At 40.3% G+C, this 16571-nt stretch overlaps 1 protein-coding gene across 1 annotated transcript in view; it reads left to right on the forward strand.

Moving 5' to 3' along the window:
* Positions 1-16571, forward strand: part of frem3 (Fras1 related extracellular matrix 3) — a 211929-nt gene that overhangs the window by 120912 nt on the left and 74446 nt on the right. Inside the window, 5 exon segments of the mRNA XM_048607471.1 lie at positions 11376-11525; positions 13470-13679; positions 13790-13987; positions 15311-15475; positions 15560-15742. Coding sequence (XP_048463428.1) covers positions 11376-11525; positions 13470-13679; positions 13790-13987; positions 15311-15475; positions 15560-15742 — 906 coding nt within the window.

The raw sequence follows: 16571 nt of genomic DNA on the forward strand, positions 1-16571 counted from the left end.
GCCCCCTTCCCCCTCCCCCATTTCGGAAGAAGGGTTCCAACCTGAAAAGTCAGCTTTCCTGATCCTCTGATGCTGCCTGGCCTGCCGTGTTCCTCCAGCTCCACACTGTGTTATCTCAGACTCCAGCATCGGCAGTTCTTACTACCTCTGTCATAGGGTTGATGTGGGATATTGTGCTACTCTGACGCCCAGTGGTCGTAGGAGTCTTGTGGTCATTTCAGATGTGTTCCTGATGTAAGGCAGCATGATGAGTGTGTCGGGGCATGTAGTATCTTCCTGTAGAATCGAACTCGGGTCCCTGGCTTCATACTTATGTCACTTGCCTTTTATTAGCCCAAACCTGGATATTATCCAGATCCTGCTGCATTTGGACATGGATAGGTTTAATATCAGATTAGTCAGGAATGGTGATGAACATTGTGCAGTCACTAGTGAACATCCTCACTTCTGAACTTACGATGAAGGGAAAGTCATTGATGAAGCAGCTGAAGGTGATTGGGCTTAGCACACTACCCTGGGAATCTCTTGCATCAGTGTTCTCGATCTGAAATTAATGACCTCAGTAACCACAACCGTCCTTCTTTGTTGCTGGTATCCCTCTAAGCAGTGGAGAGTTTTCTCCCATTTCCCTTCAGTTTTGCTAGGGCTCTTTGATTTCACACTTGGTCAAATGCACCCTTAATGTCAAGGGTAGTCACTCTCACCACATCTCTTGAGTTCAGCTTTTTTGTCCATTTTGAAAACATAGCAGTAATGAGGACGGGAGCTGAACGGCCTTGGCAGAACCCAAAACAATCATCATTGAGCAGGTTATTGCTAAGTAAGTGCTGCTTGATAGCACCATTGTTGACCTCATGCATCACTTAATTAATGACGAAGTGTAGACAGTGATTGGGGCAGTGATTGCCTGATTGGGCTTGTTCTGCTTTTTATGTGTAGGTGATACCAGGTCAATTTTCCATTTTGGCAGCTAGATGTGTGTTGTAGCTACAGTAGTACAGCTTGGCTAAAGGTATAGACCAATGGCCTGCTTCTGGACCATATATTTGATGTATAAAAATGATGGGGATCCAAAATTCCAAAAATACAATACGTACCCTATGATGACATAATCTATTTTCCAGACTGGGCAAAAGAGCATTGATTTCTGCTGGTTGTGACCCTACTCAGCTGACTGGAGAGGACTACGTATGGCAGTGGTGTAAAAACAATGCCCAGATATTCCCATAGTCAAATAGTCATTGGAGCAGCACAGATATTACATATTGAGAGCCTACAGAATCACAGCTACATCAGTCCATGTGAGATTAGAGATCTCAGTGGACAATTCCCCTACATCTGGAACTGTGAAAACACCCATTAACATCAGAAAATTTGGAGGGTTCTGCATGTGCTAATGGTTGCTCAGGAAAAGTTAGACACTACTCATTTGGAAACTACCAACTTGCCACATTATGTATCTGACACCACTGTCCACATGGTTCCCTTACCACCTGGCGTCCCCAGCCCACTAACAAACAATCAACTTGAACCCCAAATTACCTTACTTACCCTTTCGCAGTAGCTGACAAGGTGGCTGACTGAGGAAGTGGATATTTAGATCTCATAAAATGGCTCACTGCTGCAAATAATTTGACTTCCACTAACTATACTGCACTGTAGGGGAACTGCGTTGATTTCAGCTATGCTCTGCAGTTCCCTAGGAGCCAGGAGCGGAATTTCCAACTAAAAATTCAGAACTTAGTACTAATGTGAAAAAAATCAGTGTGGTTGCTACTCCTTGGAATATCTGGGCCACAATTCTTAGCTTGCACGGCTGCCAGTCTTTAAAACTGAGTGTGTAGAATTTAGTAATGCCCTCAGATTAAATTATTACACAAACTCTGGTGCAGGGGGAAGATACAAATCCTAAGATTATTCACATATGGCTGCCAGCAGTGAAATAGCTGCATTTTCTTTACAGCTTTACTACCGCGCTACAAAGGATTAATGAATCCTTGTGGCTCCTTATTTAAAGCTGATTGTACATAATATTTAAAGCAGGTGCTGATGACAAAATGGCTATGTACGTTCACATTAATATCTCAGAAAAGCATAATTATGAATTCAGAAATGGGCTAAGAAATAGCCTGTAGTTTAGTTTTCTTTCTTTCAGTGATGTTTTCTGCAAACTGTACTTATATTCAGAATTAATTATCATAATCTGTGTTAGTGTGAGTTTCTGTTCAGCTGCCTTGGGTCTGATAACCTCAAACCTCCAGTATACCGTTTGACAAGAAAAACAGCAAGCACTTCACATCCAGAAAAGCCTCCACAGATGTGTACATGTCCCATGATTGAGCCTTAATGACCATAAGACAGCTTTTCTCATGTCTTCTCACGAATTTTCAACAATCTTTTTTTTTGGAAGTTGAATATTGTTGGAGACAAACCAAATATTGAAAAATGAATATCTCTACAGATTAGACCATTATTTATGAATGCCTGTTCTTTTCAGCAGATTATGAAACCGGCCATTTCAGGGCTTAGGTAGTCATGACTTACTTGATGGTAATTCTACCACTCTGACTGATATAGTCAACATCATTTGGATGATCCTTTGAAACAATCCTGACAGATGGATTGGGGTTGTGGCTTAAACTTTTTTTTTAGCTGTGATAAATTTTAAATGGTAAATATGAAGGCTTATTCTCTTCAACGACTTGAGGAACTACTTGTGGTACCATTTTCTCATCAGGGTAAACCATTTGATTTTTTGCGGCAAGCAAAGCCAAAAGTTTTTCCTGTTCAGAACATTATCTTTAAATATTTCAAAAATTTCAAATGTAGCTGAAATCCAAATAGATAGCTGTGTGCCACAGAGATTGGTGCTGGTGCACTGCTTTTCTTCGCCTATATAAATGATTTGGATGTGAAAATAGGAGGTATGGTTAGTAAATTTGCAGGTGACACCAAAATTGGTGGTGTAGTGGACAGCGAAGAAAGTTACCTCAGAGTACAATGGGACCTTGATCAGATGGGCCAATGGGCCGAGGAGTGGCAGATGAAGTTTCATCTAGATAAATGTGAGGTGCCACGTTTTGGTAGGGCAAATCAGAGCAAGATTATACACTTAATGGTAAGGTCCTGGGGAGTGTTGCCGAACAAAGGGACCTTGGAGTGCAGTTTCATAGTACCTTGAAAGTAGAATCACAGGTAGACAGGGTAGCGAAGAAGGCATTTGGTATGCTTGGTATGCCTTTATTGTTCAGTGCATTGAGTATTGAAGTTGGGAGGTCATGTTGTGGCTGTACACGACATTAGTTAGGCCACTTTTGGAATATTGTGTTCAGTTCTGGTCTCCTTGCTATAGGACAGATGTTGTGAAACTTGAAAGGGTTCAGAAAAGATTTACAAGGATGTTGCCAAGGCTGGAAGGTTTGAGCTATAGGGAGAGGCTGAATAGGCTGGGGCTATTTTCTCTGGAGCATTAGAAGTTGACGGGTGACCTTATAGATGTTTATAAAATCATGAGGGGCATAGATAGGGTGAAAAGTCAAGATCTTTCCCCAGGGTAGGGGAGTACAGGACTAGAAGGCATACATCAAACAGCCGAACAACAATAGTTGTTGATTGTCTGGCTGACTTCTATAGAGGTTTATGCAAGGCTATTGCTAAGTCCAGTGCTACGACTATTGTTGTTGGGCAGTTTGATGAATTTTTAAAACAGTCACTCAGTATATGTAGATATTCTTTAAAGTTGGTTTTTAATCCATTCGTAACACTTTCTGTATCCCTTTGTAGCCTCCTTTTCACATCATACTCACCTACCAATCTTGGAAGAAAGATCCCCCTCATTCAGTGAATGCATCTATAGATGACAGTTTGCACCACCCACTGTGCAAACCTCTCATGCTGTTCAATTCACTCAGCAGTTCTTCCAGGCACTCAGGACTCACAACTCAGCTCTGAATACCCCACCTGACTCTGACACACAGATCACAGCTTCACATCCATTTCTTGGTGCCTCCAAATACATCCAGCTATTAAAATACTGACAGACACATTGTCCAAACAGAGGCACCATAATCAATGACATTCTGTACACTACCTTGCAGGACAAGATAGCACACAAATGAAAGGAGCAGTGCAGAATCGAAGGAGGACAGGGATGCCTGCATCTTCTGAACCCTATAGAGGAGATGGTTCTCAGCATCATGATGCTGGCTGTGATGGCATCCAGAGTACCTGGCACCATTGAAAACATTGAGACTGACTACATCTTCTTGCTTAATGTCCCTTTTCAGACCCTAGCTCATTCTCTTCGTGTAGTCTGGCATGATAGGTAAGCTGCTTTTGTCTCTTAAGCTTAATAGTTCATATGGTTCTAGTTGGTGATAATACTCAATGAGTCAGATCCCAGAGTGAAATATGGCTTGATAGACTGTAAGTATTACTTTTCTTTTTTCACAAAGCTGCCAATGTATTTCAACTAAAGAATGTAAAAGTTTATTAAACAAACTACATTGCACTAGACCAGAACAATCCCAATACAAATATCAGAAAGAAAGATTCATTACTTTCACCCCAGCAATATCTTTACATGTACAAATACATCAAGTTCTAGACAATATCCGGGCTTGGGCTGATAAGTGGCAAGTAGAATTTGTGCCACACAAATGCCAACAATGACCACCCCCAATAAGAAACAATGTAATCACTGTCCCTTGACGTTCAATGGTGTTAACATCATTGAGTCCCCCACTATCAACATTCTTGGGATTACCATCGACCAGAAACTCAACTGGACTTGCCACGTAAAGATAATGGCTACAAGAGCAGGTCAGAGACTAGGAATACTGCAGCGAATAACTCACCTACTGACTCTTCAAAGCCACCATCTACAAGGCACAAGTCAGGAGTATGATGGAATACTCCTACTTGCTTGAATGGGTGCAGCTCCAACAACACTCAACCCGCTTGACACCATACAGGACAAAGCAGCCCGCTTGATTGGCACAACAACCATAAGCATCCACCACTGATTCTCAGTAATAGCAATGTGTACTATATACAAGATGCACTGCAGAAATTCACCAAAGATCCTTAGATAGCAGCTTCCAAACTCATGACTACTTCCATTTAGAAGAACAAGGGCAACTGATAACTGAACATCACGACCTTCAAGTTTCCTCCAAGCCACTCTCATCTTGGCTTGGAAATGTATCGCCATTCCTTCCTTGTCACTGTGTCAGAATCTTGGAATTCTCTCCTAAAGGGCATTGTGGATCACTTTACAGCATGAGGACTGCAGCAATTTAAGAAGTCAACCTACCAGCACTTTCTCAAGGGCAACTAGGAATGGGCAATAAATGCTGGCCAGCCAATGATGCTGGTGTCCCACAAGGGAATATTAAAAAAAAACACACACTGAAATCTCAGTGAAGAGTCAATAATTTCTTCACACTAAAATTTGTTGCTCAACTTTCATGGCTGCCATAAAGTCATAGAGATCTACGGCACAGAAGCAAGGTCCTTTGGCCCATTTCGTCTGCAGCAGTCGGAAACAGCCATCTAACTATTCTAATACCATTATTTTCTCACATGACCAATAGCCTTGTATGCATTGGCATAGCAAGTGCATATATAAATATTTCTGAGCCCACTGCTTGTCTGCTTTGTTCACTTTTCTTTTTGTTTCTTTTCTTTTTTCACCCTATTCTCTCAATTTTTTTCTTTTTTCTTATTTACCTCTTGGTGAAGAGTTTGGTTGGGACAAGGGCATCGGTGGTGGCGAGTGGGCCCAGGAGCACAGACGCATGGCGGCAGTGTGGGAGGTGAGTTTGGGTTCCTGATGGCGTCAGCTTCTAGTGCAGATTCATGGAGTTGGCGGTCGAAGCGGGTTTGGGCTCTGTACAAGACCTAGCGGCTTCAGCAGCAGCTGCATCAGCAAGGTGGGCCCAAAGGGGACTCATGACAGTGGTGGAGTCAGATCTTGGCTGGTCAGTGAGGACTCATAGTAGTGAGGGCATCAGTGGAAGCGAGATAGCACCGAAAAATGGCACCTTTCGTTCCAGTGGTGGCGGTGTGATGAACAGGACTCGTGCCTAGCCACCAGGCCCATGGCGCATGATGGAGCACTTAACAAGAATGACTGTGAAGTTGGACACTTCCTTTATTTCTTTATTCTTCTGCCTTTAGATTCTATTTTTTTAGTTTGTTTTCTGTGTTTTATGATGGCGCCGGAGAGTGGCAACACTGTACAACATTTTCACTGTATTTTGTAACAAGATACATGTGACAATAAATAGACTGGATAAATCAAATAAATGCTTCAAAAATGTTATGAGGGCTTCTGCTTCCAGTACTCTTACAGGTGAGTTCCAGATTCCCTCTACCTCTGGGTAAAAATGTTTTTCCTCGCATCTCCTCCAAACCTTCTTCCTCTTACCTTAAATATGTGTCATCTGGTCATTGTTCCCTCCATCAAAGGGAAAGGTTTCCTTCTGTCCACCCTATCTATGCCTTTCATTATTTTATGTATCTCAAGTTGGTATAATCGGTTTCCATTCGAAAAATTTCTGTGCATTCACTCCATGCTATTTCCTTTGGTTAATGTCTCTCCCAGAGACCCTCAAAACCAGCTTTTAACTCAGTTCACATATTGCTTAATATGGGTGACCTAGCTCTTGTTTTCAGCAGTCTTGTAGAATGCTTTCCTTTCTGACACCTTCATAGCTTTCTGATTCTGGAACTTTCTTCTCCCCAGCCCTGACTGCTTGGAGCTGCATCTCTGCTTATGGACCTCTTATGTCTGCATGAACCTGCTTCTTGTCTCCCCTCTCTTTATCTCTCTCTGGTCATAAATTGCATGATGTGGCGGTGTTGGTGTTGGACTAGGGTGGACGTGGTCAAAAGTCGCATGACACCACGTTATAGTCCAACAGATTTATTTGAAATCACAAGCTTTCGAAATGCTGCCCCTTCATCAGGTGAAGTGATAAATTGCAAGTCAGCAAATACCTCATAAATGATATCCCCTGGTGATTCGTTGGTCACTTAGCTTAAATCATATGACTTATTTTAAAATACTAGGTTGAATTCACTGTTAATAATCACTTTTTAATCTTGAGGTTGGTTGGCTCGCCGAGCTGGTTTGTTGTTCCGCAGACGTTTCATTACCGTGCAGCCTCTGATGAAGCATCGGTGTGTTTTCCCGCCTGGTTTTTAAACTCTGGGGTCCGTTGCGATGGATTGCCTCACTTCCGGGTTTCTTCCGTAGTGGAATGTATATGGGGTCGAGTTCAATGTGTTTGTTAATAGCATGCTTCGTGGAGTGCCATGCTTCCAGGAATTCTCGTGCTTGTCTCTGCCTAGCCTGTCCCAGGATCTTGGTGTTGACGCAGTCGAAGTCGTGGTTCTCCTTATCCATGTGGATTGAGACGAGTGGGTATTGGTCATGTCTTTTTGTAGCCAGTTGGTGTTCATGTACTCTTGTTGTTAGTTTCCTTCCTGTTTGTCCGATGTAGTGTTTCTCGCAGTCTCTGCAGGGGATCTACTCCAAAACCTTAGACACTTTCTGGTCTTTAAAATAAAAGCAAGTCAGACTTTCAGAGATTTGAAATCAAAATCCATTTTTTCTTCACTTTAGAACCCAAGTTCTCAAATATATTATGAATCTTCATTACAATACAGATACCACAGGTATAATGGAGTTTTGTACAGCATCATTTTACATTTTCTTATGCATTCTATTACAAGTAAAGAGACATTGGTGAAGTAGATGAATCGTATGTTTGCAAGCGACAGCAGCATGGTATGCCCAGAGCCGGGACTCCTGGTGTCATTGAGGCGGCAGTGGAGCCAGGGACTCCTGTTCGCGGGCTGAGTTTGGCTTCAGCATTGGAGTCAGCGTCGGCCTTGGTGATGGTGTTGGCGAGGTGGGCTTAGAGGCGAAGAGATGGTACCTAAAAAGTGGTGATTCCTGTGTTGGTGTGTCCAGCGCAGGTGGCGAGGCAGCAGAGGAGAGGTTACGGCGCAGGTGTCATTGGTGAGCCAGCTGAGGACTCACTTTCCAGTTATATCTTTTCTCCTTTTTATTCTTAAAATATTCAAAACAGCATTGCGTTATGGCAACTGTTGAAGCTTTTCACTATTTTACTGTATTATTCACTGTAAAATGCAAGTGACAATAAATAAATCATTCTTTCATCATTCATTCACGCAATGTTTGCTACCTAAACTATTTCATGATTAAGTTTGTTCAGAATATTTCTTTCAGGGGACATTTACTAAAATAATTCAGCAGCTGCAAGGTGATAGATAGGATAGAATACATGTTTACACAGTCACTTAAATAGAAACAGGTATTTTTGCAAATGATGCAGTGCCTCAATGACATGATTGACAGTAGATCTACATTGAACAAGTATTAAATGTAACTGATGGTGTTTGCAAAAGTTTGAATAATAATTAATATCCCATATTAATGCCATGGAAAGCCAGTGGGGTCCAATTAACTCCATGTGGTAAGCTTTCCACTATCTCTAATGTGTCCTTTATCTACCTGGGCCTCAATTCAGGAAGCAGTTGACATAAAGAAGTTCTTTCCACATTTTCTGATGGGCCGTCAAAAACAGGTCAGGTGAAGAAGGAGGCAACTAATATAAATAATTTGGAAATGTACAATTATTAAAATTTGAGGGAAGCCTATTTATTCAAGCAGTATTGTCATAATTTTAAATGATGGCATGAATATCACATGAGCATTGAGCAGCCTGGTTCTGTGAATAGATAACTAAATTACACTTTGATGCTCTTCTTTCTCTTTATAACACAAACTATGATTGATTTTGATTTTTTTATGATGTTGATTTTTGATTTTATTGTCAAATGTACCAAAGTACAGTGAAAAGCTTTGTTTATGAGTAGTACAGGCAGATCACATCAAGCAAAGGATGTACAGATCAAAAAGATTTAGAGGCATACAGATTACATTGCAGGCTAGATCATTTGAGGCTAGAGTCCATTCAACAGTCTGATAACAGCCAGAAAGAAGCTCTTCCTGAACCTGCTTGTGCGTGTTTGTAGGCTTCTGTATCTTCTGCCTGACGTGATGGTCTGGACTGTGCACACCACCTTCTGTAGTTTCTTATGGTCCTGGGCAGAGCAGCTGCCATACCAGACCATTGTGCATCCAGACAGTATGCTTTCAATGGTGCATCAGTAGAAGTTGGTGAGGGACGTTTTGGACATGCCAAATTTCCTGAGCCACCTGGGGAAGAAGAAGTGTTCTTGTGCCTTCTTGACTGTCGCGTTTACATGGGAAGTCCAGGACAAGTTGTCGGTTATCGTCACTCCAAGGAACTTGATGCTGTTCAATGTCTCAACATCCTACAGCATCATGCGACAAATGCTCCAGCCAATGGAAGGAATGCATGATTGGTCTATTTTAATTATGTTAACATCATATGTAATAATAAGTGGACTGTACATAGATTGAATGTACACAGGCAATACAGAGGTACTGTGGCTTTAATACTTTGCCCAATCAGTTTATCTCTTAAGCTGTTGTGACTAGCAGCTTAAGGATTGGTAGTGGCTTCTTTTTTGCGTTGTTTATACGTTTCTTAATTTAAAGGTATTAAGGTCAGTTGTACATGTTTTTATGAGTTATTAGATTGAATCTTCTTAAAAACTCAACTTTTCTATGTTTGTGAGAAATATCTCTTTATTACAACTGTAGAAAGTTTTCTTGTTTTTAATGTTAGTGGCAGAGGCATTTATGAAAATGTCATAGTATCTTTTTGATATTGAGAGTGGTGAATCCTTTGTCAGCTATAGGATAGGAATTGCCACTTTGTAATATCTCATGCTGCATCTTATAAAAGTAGTAATTTCACAGCTTGCAAGACGCTATGAGAGAGCATTGGCCAGTCTTCCTGTGAGGTTGCTATTGGAAAAGGAAGACAGAACAGTTTGTATTTTATGTAGCAACTTTCTTGACTTCAGGATGACCTAAAGTGTTTCGCAGCCAGTGAAAGAAAAGCAGCAACAAAATATGATCACGACCAGATAATCTGTTATGTTAGAAATTTAGGTTGACAGGGAGAACTGAAATGTTATTCTTGAAATTTGTTTTGGGATCTTTTACATCCGTCTGAGAAAACCGAAGCGTTAATATCTTATCCAGAAGACAGTACCTCAAAACTGCACTGAATTGTAAATCTAGATCGTGATCAAGTCTCTGGAGTCGGATTTGAACCCACCACTTTCTAATTCACTATCAACTGAGAAATGACTGGGGGAGCATACATTGATCAGCAGTTAAAATTTTTCCTGCATTCCCAGAAATGAAGAACGACATCCAATGTATCACCACCCAGAATGGCTACGTCACTTTCATTAAGTTCTGTCCAATCTGTTGTATCAAATAACAATTCCTCAGTTATCCAGAGTATTAGGAAACATGAAGAAAATCAGGATTGTTTACATTGGCTGTGGTTGTTCAGATGCATTCCAATGTAAACTGAAAAGTTTAAGTAATCTGGTGTGGTGAAGCTCCAAGTAGTGCAACACAGTGTGGTAGGAAACTTTGTCAGAGGAATGGATGTCCAGTCTCTTAATCTGTTTGTATTTTTTGGTAAGCATATAATTGTTGTGGGCTTAGAGCAGGTGTACATTCTTTAACCAAAAGCATTGTTTCACTTGTGAAAGAAACAAATGTGTCACTATTATGTAATTTTAAATAAATAAATATATTGTACAATTTTGTATCTAATAATTCCCCATGTACCACCACCCAGAATCTGACTTACATGCAGATTAATCCAGAATTAAATCACTGTTGCTGTTGCTGTTTCTAGTTCTAAAGTTATCGATTATGGTGCAGCTTTAAAGTAGTGCTACAGCAAAATTATCCCTATGTATATCAGTTCACCATCAGTTTGCTTGGAAGTCACTCTGAAGAAGGGAAATGACTTGTTTGATGTTTCTTCTAAAGTTAATTGCAGGTTCAGAAGAGCAATTTCTCCATTTTCTCCTTGCTCTTGGGCAGATAGATTAAGTTCTATGCACTTAATATCAGTCAGGCTTGTTTGTTTTAATGAACAAGTTTGAGAGGCAGCCCTATTCAAAGAAGCTAATTACAATATCAGACAGGATTGGAAAGGACACTGCTGATGGCAATATGATATTCTCCTTTCATCAACACACAGTAGTGCATAAATGTCTGATAAGAAAATAGCAAATTACCTGGGGTTTCTTTTATATCAAAGACGATCTTCCCACTCAGGAAAAATACATTGTGGAACAAAGTTATATGGAAGAGCCTCAGAATCTTCCTTTTACATTTAGGTTTTCACCATCTCTTGTTTCTGTTCAACTACTGTGCACAGAACCTGCATTCTACTTTGGAAACACTAAATATCAGGTTGATGAAAGTGCTGGCTATGTGGAGGTGTATATCTGGAGAACAGGAACTGACTTGTCGAAGACTGCTACTGTAACTGTGCGTTCCTGCGAAACTGAACCAATGTCCGCAGAAGGTATGTGAATGCTTTCCGTATTATGTTGTGTAGATTTAATTTGTCCTTGTTGTTAGAATTGTATTATTTATGGAGTAGAACATTTTTCGCCATTATTCCTGCCTGCAGCTTTCCAGCAAATTTCTGTCATTTTGGCTTTCTGCATGTGTGAAAAATGGCAGGTGTTTAATCTAGTGGATTATCAAAGACAAGTCTGCTTTCACGTCTAATTTTGATCTTTCAAGCAATGGTCACAAAATAATAATTGTAACTCATAGGTTGATTTTTATTTTTGCTTTCTGTTGCCCAGGGCACTGAGGTTGTAGGTTGCCTGTGGAGATGAATTTTACTGACAGATATATAACCTGATGCCACCAGTTAATCATTTTGTTATTATTCAAACCAGTAAAACTTCACTGAGATCAGAGTAATGTTCTCTGATCAAAGGGAAACTCTCGACTGCTGTTAGCATAAAATTCAACCTACTCCTCTTCGAACTGTACCAAAGATTGATGATCGCAGAATCATTTAGCGCATATCAAAATTTGAGCAAAGCAGCAGTTCTTTCCTATTAAAAGTTACAGATGGAAATTTGGACATTAATAAACTGTCATTAACTGTATTAATGTAAGTATGTGTGAATTGATGCATTTTGAGCATAGAAATAATAAGATCACATATGTCTTACAAGTTATGTGTGTAAAAGAGATAGAGAAACAAAGAGAACTAGGGGGTACTGATTGAAAAATTATTAAAAGTAGCATAATAGGCTAACAGGGCACTAAAAATGCATCAATATTAATTTCTAGATAAATAAAACTTCAAATCAATGAGGATATGTTCAAGTTTTACTGAACCATGATTAGACCATTCTGGTCTCCATGTTAGAACAGATTTAGCGTTGATGGAGACAGTGAAAAAATTATTAGCAAAGATGAGACTAGAAATAAGGCATCATAACCAACATTCCCTCTAAGCTGCATGACTGCCCATAGCTGCTCCAAGATTCCATTGATCAGTGTGCTGCTGCATTGACTGCTGGCTATGCTCGACCTCAAAGATTTGCACGCCAAAAAAAATTTAGAAGGAGTGTTGGTAACAACCGTCAGGAAAGCTTGAACTGGTTAGAGCATTTTTCTCCAAGTGCATTTTTCTCCAAAAAGGAGAAAACTGAGGGATGACTTAATAGAAGTTATTAAAAATCATGAAAGGTTTTGATAGGTACACTTAGAGAATGGCTTTTCATTTATAATGAGGAATCCAAAACTGGAGGCCATGATTACAAGGGAGGAACAAAAAAAGGTTAATTAAAGGAATTCAAAGTTCAGGTAGCAGACAGTAATGGTGGAATGATGAAAATCAGAGTTGAGCAAGAGGCCAGAATGGAAGAAACTCAGAGATTTCAGAGAGTTTTAGGATTGGAGGACATTATAGAGATAGGGAAGGATAGGGAGGGGGAATGGACCATGCGCCAGTTAGACATTGCTCAAGTCACTAATGTGAATCTTGCCTTGCTACGTGTAGAAACATGCAGGCAAAAATAAGAACCTACATTTATAAATTGCATTAGAATAACATTCAGAAACTTCCCAAAATCACTTCATGTAGTTTGAATTGCAGCCCAAGTTATATGCAAAGAATGCAGCCATTTTGATACAACTGTTTCCCACAAATCGGCAGTGATGACTGGATACGTTTTAGTGGTATGAGTTGAGGGAAGAATATTGATCAAGATAATAGGATTGTGTGATGGAGTCTATGCAGCATTTCTTCAGTATTGTTTCAAAGAGTGAGCCTCAGTTTGTGTTCAACTCCTGGAGTAAATCCACAACATGCTGACTTAAAGGGAGTGTGACCAAAAGACAAACAAGGTACTAACATCAAAGAAAACTTTTTAAAAATCTTACTTATTTCTTGTGAAAAACTGTAGTGCAATAAGGTAATTGGTATGATTTTTGTTTCAAGCTGGAGTTGATTATGTTGGAATCAGTCGAAATTTGGACTTTGCCCCAGGTGTCACGATGCAGACATTCCGTGTTACTGTTCTGGATGACCTGGGCCAGCCTGTTCTCGAGGGGCCTGAGAATTTTGAACTTGTACTCCGTATGCCAATGAATGCAGTACTTGGTGAGCCCAGCAAGACAACGGTCACCATTAATGATTCCAAATCTAACTGTAAGTTTGGAGGCATGAAATCAGAACCCAACTGTCTCACTTGTCCTCTCAACAGAACAATCTGATTCTTCCAATTTTAACAAAGTCTGTACTTTCTTATGTGTCTTCAGTGACCAAGATGCAATTCAAAGAATCCCAGTATGTGGGAAAAGAAAAAATTGGCAAGATCACAGCAATTGTGTACCGCAGTGGTGACATCAGTTACAAGGCCACTGTGCGCTGTTATACTTGTCAAGGCTCTGCTCAGGTTATGAGTGATTATGAGGAAAGGCCAAACACAGATGCTTCTATCATTACTTTCCAGCCTGGTAAGTAGCCAGTACTAACTGTGTAGTTCCTGCCAAAGTGGGCAACCTAACATTTTCCCACAGTATACTCCATTCCTAATTTTTTGCCCACCTGCTTAACAGCTTGTATCCATTTGCAAGTTCTTTGGATTCTCCTCACAACTTGTTTCCCTACCTATCCTTGAAGCATCAGCAAAGTTGGTTACAAAACATTTTGTACCTTCACCCAAGTTATTAATAAGACTTGTAAATTGTTGAAGTCCCAACACTCATTCCTTTGGTTATGGTTTACCAAATCGAAAATAACTCATCTATTCTCACTCTCTGTTTCTGTTAGTTAGCCAATCATCTATCCATTCTAATTTATTACCCCCAACAGCGTGAGCTCATGTCATAAGCAGCTGACTTGAGTGCAGCACCTCAGAAAATGCCTTCTGAAAATCTGAAGTACGATACATATTCTGTTTGTTACCAATTTGAGAAACTCTAACACATTTGTTAAACACAATTTCCTTTAACATAATCATGTTGTCTGGTGATAGTATTGTAATTTTCGAAATAGCCTGCTATCACTTCCTTAATAATGGATTGCAGCATTTTTCCAATGACACATGTTAGCTTTCTGTCTTCCTCCTTCCTTGAATAGTGCAGTTTATTTGCAACTTTCCAATCGATGGGGAGCTTTCCAGAATCTAGGGAATTTGGGAAATTTACAACCTATGTATACACTATTGCTGCAGCCACTTCCTTTAAATCCTAGGATACAATCTGTTTGGTGCTGGAGAATTGACAGGCTTTTGTCCATTAGATTTTATAGTAATTTTTTTCTAGTGAGGGTGATTACATACGAACATGTGACTGTATGTAGAAGTAGGTCATTCAGCCCCTCAAGTCTGCTTCGTTGTTCAATAAAATCATGGCTGATCTGATTGTAGCCTGGAATTCACATTAAGGTTTTAGAATAGATTTGTAGCTTGGGTTGTGGATGTTGCGGTTGGTTGGCTCGCCGAGCTGGTTTGTTGTTCTGCAGACGTTTCATTACCCTGCTGGGTAACATCATCAGTGCAGCCTCCGATGAAGCGCCATTGTGTTTTCCTGCCTCGTATTTAAACTCTGGAGTCCATTGAGCTGGATTACCTCACTTCTGGTTTTCCTTCGCAATGGAGTGTATATGGGGTCGCGTTCTATGTGTTTGTTGATGGCTTTCTTCATGGAGTACCAGGCTTCTAGGAACTCCCATGCTTGTCTCTGCTTTGCTTGTCCCAATCGAATTAGTGGTTCTCCTTATCCATGTGTCTATCAAATCTATGAGATTTGAACAGATGTTGTGTTTTTACTATATAGGGGAGGTAGAAAAGTCCTGCACTGTCCCTCTGGTGGATGATACTATTTATGAAGAAGAGGAGGAGTTCTGTCTGGTACTTGGGACACCCCGAAGTGAATCATCATTTGGGGCTTCTGTTCGAGAACAAAATGAAACTCTAATCAAGATCAAAGATGAAGGAGACAGTATGTTTTTGATTTGTGTAATCATTGTCCATCACTATTTGTGAAGAAAAATTGGAGACTAATATATAACTTTGTTTCTAATAGAATCAATTATAAAGTTTGCTGAAACAAAGTACAGCATTCAGGAACCTCAAGAAGCTGAAGAGTTAGCGATTGTAACAATCCCAGTTCTACGTCTAGGTGACGCATCAAAGGTTTCCATTGTACGAGTTCACACAAAGGATGGCTCAGCAACATCTGGTGAAGACTACAATCCATTATCTGAAGGTCAGAAAATGAACAGAGGAACTGTGTTCTCTCTTTATATTGTGAAGTGATATACAACATAATATGAACATTAATTTTAACATGTCATCTTTACATAAATAAATTATTAAAAATATTTTAAATTAGAGGGTGTGACACCACAGTAGGATTTTTGACTTCAACGTGTGGATCTGGTGCCTGGAATTTGCTCAACTCCATGATCTGTCTCTGTTCATGCAGTGCCTACAAACTATATTTTCCATTCCGTGCACGTGGGTATAGGTTAGAGTCATGACCTCAATCTTTTGAGGCATCCACAGAGGTGTGCAGATAGCAATACTGGCAGGCTATTTGTTTACTGGGACAAAGGCCCAGTTCAATACGTTGCTACTTGGTCCTTTAACCCTCATCCCTCACTGACCCCACGTCTTCTTAATTTCCCCTCATATCCGCCATGTCCCTCAAAACTACCTCAGTATGCATTAGATGCAGAAACAGTGAACCATATTATGACACTTGCATGTCATTGGAATTGACATTTATGATGTACTACCCAGCAAAATTAATATACACCCATCTATTCAACTTGCTTCTGCTCTGAGTGTTAGAAGATAACTTAATTATGAATACTAAGCAGAGCTCCAAGAATCGGTAATCAACCCAGCCCAGCAGGGGTTTATTTAGATAGCTACAAAGGGGTGACCAGCTTTGTTTGACAGATATATCTGCATCTAAGACAACAAGGTGCAGGGCTGGATGAACACAGCAGGCCAAGCAGCATCATAGGAGCAGAGAGGCTGACGTTTCGGGCCTAGACCCTTCATCAGAAAAGGGGGAGGGGAAGGGGGTT

This window comes from Rhincodon typus, chromosome 1 (genome assembly GCF_021869965.1).
Source record: "Rhincodon typus isolate 14 chromosome 1, sRhiTyp1.1, whole genome shotgun sequence".
NCBI lineage: Eukaryota > Metazoa > Chordata > Chondrichthyes > Orectolobiformes > Rhincodontidae > Rhincodon > Rhincodon typus.